At 36.0% G+C, this 11295-nt stretch overlaps 1 protein-coding gene across 1 annotated transcript in view; it reads left to right on the top strand.

Moving 5' to 3' along the window:
• The window catches only part of CCDC186 (coiled-coil domain containing 186), a 41052-nt gene extending 30376 nt beyond the window's left edge, over nt 1–10676 (top strand). Inside the window, 5 exon segments of the mRNA XM_081954803.1 lie at nt 5–185; nt 283–363; nt 1747–1957; nt 4635–4854; nt 7002–10676. Coding sequence (XP_081810929.1) covers nt 5–185; nt 283–363; nt 1747–1957; nt 4635–4854; nt 7002–7085 — 777 coding nt within the window. The 3' untranslated portion in view covers nt 7086–10676.
• Nucleotides 10677–11295: the final 619 nt, after the last annotated feature.

The raw sequence follows: 11295 nt of genomic DNA, 5'->3' as shown, positions 1-11295 counted from the left end.
TAAGTTGAAGAAGGAAGACGAGCTCCATAGAAACAAGGTCCAGATACTGGAGATGGAACTAGCATCTCAACAGAAATCATTTGCAAACTTGAACACCAAGGCAGAGGAATTAAAAGATGAACTCATGACGCAGAAGCGAAGGCATGCTGCAAATCTTAAAGATCTCACCAAGCAACTTCAGCAAGGTTAACATTTCTCAAACTTTGGCTTCTTTTGTGTGTATTTGACCTAGGAATTAAAACATCAGCTTTGCATCAAAGATGTTGTGTTTTGTTTCATTAGCACGGAGAAAATTGGATAACCTTGAAAATGGCAGTTGTGATAAAGAAGTTAGCAGCATGGGGAGTCGTTCCAGCTCATCAGGTGAGATATTTTGCTGGGTTTGTGAGGAAACAAAGCTATGCTAATGCTAATAACATAAGCTACAGCTGTAAAATCTGCCATGAGAATACATTTTGTTAAAAAATTCCTACAGATCATGACGTACTTGAATATGTGCATGTTGCCCAATCCCAGTTAGCCAAAGTATCTTTCTTGATTTTTCTCTGAGAGCGTAACGTTTCTGTGATCTTCCAGATCCGGAATAATTTTGTACTAATATCTCATGGGATAAACTTAGGCAAATTTTGAACTGTAAGCATGTACTGTATAGCTATAAGAATGTATTCATAGATGAAAATATTTTAAGGTCAAGATAGAAAATGCAAATAACGTGTTACACCCATAGGCAGTTAGAACACTTCAATTTTCTACACTTGACTCACCTACACATTTTTGTGATGAATTTTCCAAGTCTAGCTAATTTTCATCCAACAAAAGTTGCATTGTTTGAGCTTCCCTGCTCTTTCATTCCTGAGATCACTTAGTACTTTATGCAAATCCTGACACACCATTGCTGATATTTTAAGGGTAGCACAAGCTGACTCTGCTATATTTTCAGTTCTTAAGAATACCATCTTCATTTTATCTGTATTTCATACCCAAGCAACTTCTGGATGTCATACAATTCTTTTTTATTTTCTTTTGCTGACATTTAGAGTTCTTTTGTTTTTGTTTTTCTGATTTCCATATCTCGGTCGTTCTGCCCAAGAGTCCCACAAAAAATGAAAGCCATATGTTCTTTATTGAAAAATGAATACACAAACAGAACAAATGGAGTCAGGGAAGTCTTTGAAAAAGAGCTTAGTTTGCAAATTCTGCATGAAATGCAGTTGTGGTTCTGTGAGGCCATGGCAGAATACCTAAGTAATCCTTGAAGATTTTGACCTTCCATCTCTAACTGGATTTTTTTAATCTTCAGAGATTCCTCTGAATAAGATTTTGGTGATTTAAAATGGCTGTCTGAAAAGTTACACACATGAAGACTCAGTTTATGCATTACCTGTTGACTCTGTTGCTTTAAAATTTATTTATTTTCTATAAAACCTTCAAGCTAAAGATAAATGATTAGTTATTGGTATAGAATTTTCCAATAATCTATGTGATCTACAGCTGGTATCAAAATATTCACTTCGAGGTTCAAAAAGTTTATGGGTGCTATTCTCAACTCTTTATTTTTCTTGCCAAAATTAATTCCATTTAAAGAACTGCGACTCATGAATGTTATTGGTTTCTGAACAGACACAAAACAGGACCTAATTCTGAAGATACATGCTTGGGGGGGGGGGTTATCAAAGGAATGGGGGAGAAGGAGGAAGATTTTTCTGAAAACTATACAATCCAATTAAGATGCACTTGATTTGGCAGGGTCCCTTAATGCTCGGAGCAGCAATGAAGATCGTTCACCAGAAAACACGGGCTCTTCAGTAGTAGTTGATCATTTTCCTGAAGTAGACAAGACTATCTTGATTGAGCGGATAGTAAGACTGCAGAAAGCACACGCTCGGAAAAATGAAAAGATGGAGTTTATGGAGGACCATATCAAACAACTAGTGGATGAAATTCGGAAAAAAACCAAGTATGTACCTCTCATTAGCTAGGAAAAGAAGAAGGCACAGTAAAACCCTACTGTTGCCCACAGCACGTTTGAGAAGTAAAAGTTCAAATAGTGGTAGCCTTTTCCAAATAGCTCCAGGTATTTGAGTAAGGAAAAAGACACGTAGACTATAAAGGGGGGAAATTTCCATTTCCCAGCCTTATATATGAATTCAGTAAAAAGACTCTCTTAATAATAAACACAACTTGCTCTGAAATTAAATGCAAATAGCAGTGATGACTAAACTGTAGAAATATAACATTTATGTTTTGATGTATATAACATAGTCAGTGCTATTATGAAAAGGTATGTAGTTGATTCTGAAAATAGTCCACAATAAACTGAATCAAATATAGTTAACTTGCTAGAAAGTCATTAGCTTAAATTTATTCCTGCCCTGTTCTTTCACTGGCTTATTTTAGAGCTAAAACTCTTCAAGTTCATATAAAAATATTTGTGTTAACTCTGCCATTCAATATTCTGAAGTAATTGTGTGGCAGAACGTAATTGCAATGAAATGTTTAATATGGCAGAATATATCATTATAGATCTCCAACTTTGTAACTGCTAATTAAAACTTACATGGTACAATGATCTGATCCTTAAAACAATATCCAATGTGGTAAAGTTTCTAAGAATTTACCAAATTAGCTCTATGGTGATATTTTGTCATTTGCAAACAGAACCCTGAACTAAGTCTTGCCATCTGGAGCAACTAAATGAATTTTGGTAGAAATGATCACATAAAACATTTTTGACAAACCAGTTTTGTACATTAATGGTAACTGGGAGTATAATTTAGGCACAAACTTATTCCTTAGTTTTATACATTTTTTACTGAAAAGATACAATTTTTTCCATAGTTTCATGTTGTTTTCTTGTCATTGAATAGCTGTGATATATATAAAAGTCTTTTTAGTTACTGGAATTTGCATCTACTGTATATCTGGATGGATGACAACCGACTAAAACTCAACCCTTCCAAGACGGAGTGGCTGTGGCTTCCGGCCTCCCGGTTCAACCAGTGGCTTCCATCTCTGGCCATTGGGGGCGTGCAACTGGCCCCCATGGAACAGGTGCGCAATTTGGGCGTCCTCCTAGATGCCCGGCTGTCCATGGATGACCATGTAACAGCCGTGGCAAGGGGGGCGTTCCATCAGGTTCGCCTGATGCGCCAATTGCGCCCCTTATTGGACCGGGATGCCCTATGCACAGCCACCCATGCGCTAGTGACGTCTCGCCTGGACTACTGCAATGCTCTCTACATGGGGCTTCCCTTGAGATGCACTCGGAGACTACAGTTGGTCCAGAACGCGGCCGCGCGGGTGATTATGGGGAGGACTAGATACTCCCCTGTAACACCTCTCCTGCGCGAGCTGCACTGGCTTCCTGTGGTCTACCGAGTGCGTTTCAAGGTTTTGATTATGATCTTTAAAGCGCTTCATGGCACAGGGCCTAGTTACATGCAGGATCGCATCCTGCCCCATACATCCCTACGACCAATCCGCTCACACAGAGAGGGACTTCTTCGGGTTCCGTCCGCCAAACAGTGTCGGGGGGCGACACCCAGGAGCAGAGCCTTCTCTGTGATGGGCCCAGCCCTGTGGAATGACCTCCCCCGTGACATTAGGACTACTTCCGATCTCCGCTCCTTCCGTGTACAGCTGAAGACCCACCTCTTTCAATTATCTGGCCTGGCTCAACCGTAAATTTTTCTTACTCCTCCTGACAGTTCTTTTAAATCTTAAATTTTAAATTGTGTTTTACAATTGGGGTATTTTAATGGTGACTTTTAATTGTCCAATGTGATGTAATTTGTTACCTCCTCCGTGCATGTATGTTCTGTATATATGTATGTTTTTGTGTTTGTATATGTTTTATATGCTCCATTGTACGCCGCCCCGAGTCCTATCTGGAAAGGGAGCGGCTAATAAATTTAAATTTATTATTATTATTATCAAGTGTAAAGACCCTGGGAATCGCAGATCTTCTGCAATTGCATGAGGGTGGTTTACTCCAAGTTAGGAGAGAAGAAATGACCCAGGAAATAGTTGAGCAGGGATATTTTGAATATTCAAAGATACTATACAAAGAAAATGGAAATGAATGATATAATGGCAGTTCACATATTACATTTTAATATATATCTTATAGAAAGCTTTCTGTTAATCATTTGGCATATTGGACTGTGCAGCCTGCTCAAAAAGCTACATCCATGTGGTGCAGAACTTGAATGTTAGGTTTAGGAGCTAGGTTCACGCATTGCCCTGAGTCTCCTTAGCCTGTAGTTTCCTTAGATTTGGTCTAGCACTATCCGTGAACTCATTTCGTCTAGTTTGCAAGCCATAAAGTATGCCACTGTGATTTATGTTATACATATCCTTGTTTCTCATTTGGGATAGAGAGTTGCAATTCCATAAGCATGTAAATGGAGTTCCATTGTCTTTAATCAGTAGTAGAGATAAATAGCAGCCCAGCCCTATTCTTTCAAAATTACAATACAGGACTTCCCATTCTTGACATTTTCAAGAGTCATACTCTGAGTAAAGCGTAATAAATGGATTTTCTTAGTTAAGACCGATGCAAGTGAGTCAGAACCTTCCCACGAGGGCACAATTTTTCTGTGACATTGTCTTACGCTACTTTGCTTTTTATGCAGAATAATCCAGAGTTACATTTTGCGGGAAGAAGCTGGCACGCTTTCATCTGAAGCATCGGATTTCAATAAAGTACATTTAAGTCGCCGCGGTGGAATCATGGCCTCTCTCTATACATCACACCCTGCAGACAGCGGACTCACATTAGAACTTTCTCTGGAGATAAACAGGAAACTTCAGGCAGTCCTGGAGGATACCTTGTTGAAAAATATTACCTTAAAAGTGAGTATTAAAATAACATCCCACAATACATTTTATAAAATGCTGTGCACTGTTTCACAGTAGCTTTAAAAATTGCAGAACAGTGAACAATACTACAGGGAATGCGCATGAAAATTAAGCGCTGGTTCGAATAGCAATTTCCATTAAGAAAAAAGATTAAAGACACAGTAAAATAAATTTGATTAGAATTAGGCTTTTTACTCTAAACACACTGGAAAGTAGTTTTCAGAACAGTTAGGTGAATGGTTTTTTTTAAAATTTGGGTATATTCTTGTTTTAAGCAAAATAAAATAAATATCTAAATTGTTGTATGAGATGTTTGACAAAAGAAGCAGTCATTATTAATTCCAAAACTCAAGCTCCTCAGATGTGTCTTTCTGGCGGTAGGGGGTTAGGTGAGATGGGAATTTCCCTTCAGGAACACCAGGACTCTATCGGGGAAAGAGAATTTTATTGTGGAGATTTTGACTGTACATGTGAGAAACTCTTTGCCCATTATTTCTGCTGGTGACAGGTATTCTGAGGCAATTTTGTCCTTGAACCACTGGCCAAAATCCCCTCTGCTCACATGTAGGGCCCATAGCAATGTCAGCAAGTTTGGACAATTTTACTCCTTTTAGAACTAAGAGGAAGTTTTAAAAAGAGAGCAAGGACACAATTAGGCTTATTCCTTAGTCACCAACTAGTACAAATAGAAATTCATCACCTCTACCCCTTTTAGGACTAATCTATACTTAAATGAATCTTCTAATGATTGACTAGATTTAAGGCCAAAATGTCTATTTCAAAGACTGATTGAAAAATGAAAGTTTCTCGATATATTTTTTACAATTTTCAAAGCCCAGTTCTTATTTATTATTTTAATGTTTTATATGGTATTTTAATTGTATGACTATAAGCCTCCTAGAGTCTCCTTGGCAAAGTGATGGCATAGAAGATTAATGATAACTAATATATATATATATATATATATATATATGTATGTATGTATGTATGTATGTATGTATGTATGTATGTATGTATGTATGTATTAGTGTTACAACCCCTGGTATGCCTAAATATGGGAGGAAGTGGCTAACACTCCTGCCTAAGATATTTACAGCCCGGGTTCAAGTCCCAGTAAGGGTATGGCTAGCTGATGAGAGCTAATTAGCTCGAAATATATCTATACTAGTCTCCCTTTATTTATTTATCAGTACAAATATAACATACATACATACATACATACATACATACATACATACATACATATATATATATCAGTACTGAAGAGATGACTGTTTTAGCTTGAAAGGTTATGGCCCCAGCTATTACATATTTTTACTTTATAACTAATTGAAATTGGTTTATAAATAATTGAAATAAGAACCAGAATCCCACTCTTTAATTCCAAAGGAACATATGAAAAGGTATTGTCTGATTGATGCTGAGCCTTTTCATGTAAGTCTTTATATGAATTAAGTAAAAACTTGGATTTAACTAAGAAAATAAGAATCTCAAATAAATTAAATCAGCTTTAACCAGGTTTTGTTTTGCTTTTTAAAGTATATTTTATAGTACTGTAGACTCTGTTAAGGAATCTGAAAGATTTTATTTTGTTGGTATGATGATTGAAAGAAACATTTACGTAAGAGAGTGCCTCTTTTTAAAGGAATGTTTTAAATAATAGAGATGTGGTGGTGCAGTGGTTAGAATGCAGTACTGGAGGCTATTTCTGCTGACTCCCAGCTGCCAGCAGTTTGGCAGTTCGATTCTCACTGGTTCAAGGTTGATTCAGCCTTCCATCCTTCTGAGATTGGTAAAATGAGGACCCAGATTGTTGGGGGCAATATGATGGTTTTGTAAACCGATTAGAGAAGGCTGTAAAATACTATGAAGTGGTATATAAGTAAGTGCTATTGTTATTGCTAATAGAGATTGAATTCTTGAATCAGAAATGTAGAACAAATTATGATTATCACACTGAATTCAGCAATTTTGCATTGATTAAAAAATGCATGACTAAGTGAATGCATCTTCTTGTATCTTATACATCTATGCTGGTTCAGATAATAGTCTTGAATAAATTCTGAATGTGTAGATAGCTCTATTTGAATTTAAATATTGGAAGTTCTGCTAACAATTTGTGTCTTTTTTTTCCTTCAAAGGATAACCTACAAACTCTTGGATCTGAAATAGAACGATTAATTAAGCAGCAACATGAATTAGAACAGAGGCTGAAACAGACATAACTGAGACCAAGATCAGAAAAGTAGATATTCCAGCTTTGATGATTATATAAAATTGGATGGCCAGATATGACAGTCCAATGAAGTTTTAACAAAATAAAGCTGATTGTGAACAACTTTGACTAGATCCGAATGTCTGGTTTGCTTAAACAAATGGAGACCTTGAACTTTTCTGAACATACTTCCATCCATCACTAAATTAGTCATATCAACACTTGCAGCAGCTTCTTGTTAAAGAGAATGCAACCACTCTGCTTTGTGCAATTAAAAAAGCAACTTTTAAAAATGGACTACTGTATAAGACATTTGTTGTTGATATTTGTTTTGCAGAACAAAGACGAGGAGAAAAAGGGTGGCTGTTGCATGTATATTAACCCCAGTGCCTTCTAGGGCATACATCTTTTTCGCCAAATATAGATGCGTTCTTGGATATATTTAGATTTGTTATTTATAACATGCATTGGGAAAGGGCTTCATAGTACGCATTCTTTTAATATACAGTTGAAAGATATGACAGGTATTTTAGCAACTTGACCAAAAACATTTCTTAAAATCCCTCATCCTCAAATGTGAATAATATCCTTTTTCTTTAAAGAAAAATCCCTCTTTTTTAAAAAAAAAAAAAGATTGTGAAAACTCTACAGAGTGTAGACATAAGAGGTTAAAACCGGTTTTGTATATATGGGAAAACAAAAGATAGAGTCACGAAGCCTTCAAATCTTGCAGATTGGCTGTGTTCATTGAAATGGAAATAATAGACACTGTAATGACTACACATAAGTACAGATGACATTACATCTATCTGTTCAAGTGACTGATAAGATCCCACATTGATTGGAAAAGAAAAGGGAATGTGCCCAGATATTGAAGATACTGATATCGCCTCCTTAACTATTTAACAATAGTTGTATTGTTAATGTACACAATTGTTGTATAACAATAATTATACAAATAAGGACAATTATTCTTTATGTCTGCCATCATTATCATCTATGTAGCTTCAGTTGGGATCACAACTACAGAATAGTGACCATGCTGGCTGCTTCCTCTGTACGGCTTTTTAAAAAGTTGCATTTATATTCTGCCTATCTACCCAGTTTTGTGTAGCACCCAAGGCAGTTCATTCTGGCACACTTGGAAGAAGATTGCAAGTGGGCTGCCATGGGAGAATAAGGAAACAGTAAATAAGGGAGCATGGCTTAAACTTGGAGAGGAGAGCAACTATTGCAGTACTAAGTGTGAAGCATTAAATATAGTTAAGGCTATGAATAATGTTGTTAGAGAGAATCAAGGGTGGTGTGATGATAAAAACATACTTTATGCCTCTTTCACAACCTGGGGTCCTCCATGCATTTGGTTAAGAATAAGTGGAGTTGCAATGAATAATATCTGCATTAATCTTGGAGAAGAGAAAGTGAGGGAGAACCGATGCAAGCTCTATATACACTTTTTAAAATTGCTTTGACACACAATAGCATGTGTGCATCTATGCTTCCGAGATGAGATACTCAAATACCCTTTTGTTCTTTCTCTGGGGCCAAAGGGAAGCAATAGATTTTTAGGTATGTTAGGCAAATACTTAGCCTTCCTCTGTTTAATCGCTGCTGCACTTTCAGGAAGACAGCACTTTAAATGAATCCATTGTCCAAACATTTTCCCCCCTTTTGCTTGGTTAAAAATAGTTGCTGTCCAAAAATGCACTATTGCGGAACATCTGAATCTTCTATAATTGTTTTTTTCAAGCAAGGTAGTCAGAAAAATTAAGAGTTTTTCATTTCATCAATAATATCATCTTTCCTGTGATCATTTCTATTCTATTCTCCCTTGCCTGGTATATGAGAGGGAGGCAGCAACGGTTCCCAGTTGCAGTGTTCCTTGTGATTGTTTATTCCAAAGTACAAAACTCATTTAGCACTGTTTACATAGTTGCATGTGACGATTCCATTCCTCTTCAAGTACAGAAATTTTAAGATGTGGTTTGGGGATAACAACATCATCTGAGGTTAAACAAATCCCTTGTATAAATGTGTACATAGTGCTAGAGTTTGTATTTTTCTAAAAGTTGTGCTTTTCATATTTTTCCGAAAAAACAACACATGTATAGCTGCAACATTACAACAAGCAAACATGCTTGCTTTCTGATTCATAATGTTAAATTGTACATTGTATCTTTAGGATTGTGGATATTGCTGTACAGAATAATGTTTAGGTTACAATCCTGTGTTTTCTTGCTGAGGGATGAATACCTGTTCAAAGCAACTGGACTTATTGCTGGATATTTTTCTGCATACTGTTTTCCTTCATGTTTAACAAATTAGGTCTGAAATAATAAAAATGAATGCCCTACTTAATCAAACAATGTTGATTTTAAGGACTGAAATTTAAGCAGGGCTTGCATGTCAAAGTATTTGTGGAAGAGTTTCTCACATGTGTATGACAGAACTATATTCATTTTCAGACTAATATATCGCTGACCTTCAAAACTTCATCCTGTGAACTAGGTCCATGTTTGTAATTATACTGTAAAATGTTTAAACCGTGTTCAAGCAATCATTTTTCTTGAATAATATAGAAGTTTGAAGCTGATAAATCTTGTCTGAGTACAGAAAAGATTATGTTGTGTGATACAAAATGTATTGCAGTAACGGTCAATCCAAAGAAATCAGCTTTTCTAAAAACACAGTTAGAAATAAGCCTGGTGTATTCTCAGCATGACCAAGGTTGTCTTATAAATGTTAGATACATACAAGTTGCATCAACCACCATTGTCTTGGCTTAATAAGCCTTGGCGTATGTACACTGCAGCCTCACCTAACCCATTCCAAAATGTGTATCAAATAACCTTTTGATCAGCACCGTCATAAGCCAAAGAATATACAAGTAAGTTGAAAGAAGGGATTTTTTTCGCTTAAAGTTAATGCCAGGTTTTCTTTACCTTTTCATAATTGCCTTTGGCTTTCTTTCTCATCTCTTTTTCCCAGAAACTTGCTGTCTTCCAGTTTCCAGGTCAGGGGAAAACATTGGCAATTATGTTGTTGAGAGTTTATTTTGAAGACATACGATCATGAAATGAAATCAGTCTGACACTTTAGAAGCCTCATTGATTTCATCATCACAAATGACCCACCTCCTTCAAACATATATTTGCTAGACGAAGAGCAAGATACTTGACTGGGGAGGTTTAAGGAAAACAAAGTTTTTCTGGATGTTGGATGCTACAATGACCTATTTGTTTGGATGACTGTATTTGCTTTCAATAGTGAACAAGTGTCAAGTTTGAATTGATATTTCATGCTAGTACGCTAAAACCAAAGTCCTCCTTGAATGAAGCTCATTTTTTGTGATTTTTATGGACATATTTTATTGCAATAATGTGAATTTGCTATTACTTCTTTCTAGGATTTTTCAAATGTGTTAATTTTTCATTCTAGATTAGTATTTCCTTATTGTCTCCCATCCAAGAAGAAACAATGTTCCCTGATACTTAGTTTTTAGATCATTCATTGCAGTACGAGCAATAAACAGCTAATACATGGCTTAGACAAACAACTTGTGAATGCTGTTTATTAGCAGTATTAAGTAAACTAAAGTGGCTTTCTTTATATTCTTTCTTCTTTATATTTAGGATAGTTAAATATGATCCATGCAGCAACCTTTGGAACCAAACAATAGCTAAGTTGAAGAGAGTTTAATCAAAAGACCTGCTCTTCATTAGTCTTCTTTTTTAACTAATTTAGCTCACTGAATGAGGAAAAGTTGTATGGTAGATACTACAAGCAGGAAAACATAATGAATGAGTCAGGAAGAAAAAATGCAATGGGAAAAGAGGAAAGTTTGAAAGTTACTCAATCTATTCTAAGCTGGTCTATGGATTCAACTCACTGTTTTGCTTGGTTGAGAATATATTTCACAAATTTAAGAGGTATATTTCCTGACCAGAAAAGGATTATGTGCTAAACTCGTGTTTCTCAACTTTACCAAGTTTAAGATACATAGACTTCAACTTCAGGAATTCCCAAGCCAGCTGGTGGAATTCTGGGAATTGAAGTCCACGTGTTTTAAATTGATTTTGAAAAACAGAGTTGTGAGCAAATTGATGTATGTCAAACAATTTTACAGAATTTTTTACTATCCAGAAAGGGGAAACTACTTGAGCTGTGAAGAAGGATAGGACAATCTCTTATTATTTTTCAAAATATCTAGGCTAGATTAT

Source organism: Natrix helvetica (genome assembly GCF_964273705.1).
Source record: "Natrix helvetica genome assembly, chromosome: 5".
In the NCBI taxonomy this organism is placed as follows: Eukaryota; Metazoa; Chordata; class Lepidosauria; order Squamata; family Natricidae; genus Natrix; species Natrix helvetica.
This window is presented reverse-complemented; position numbering and strand designations above follow the sequence as displayed.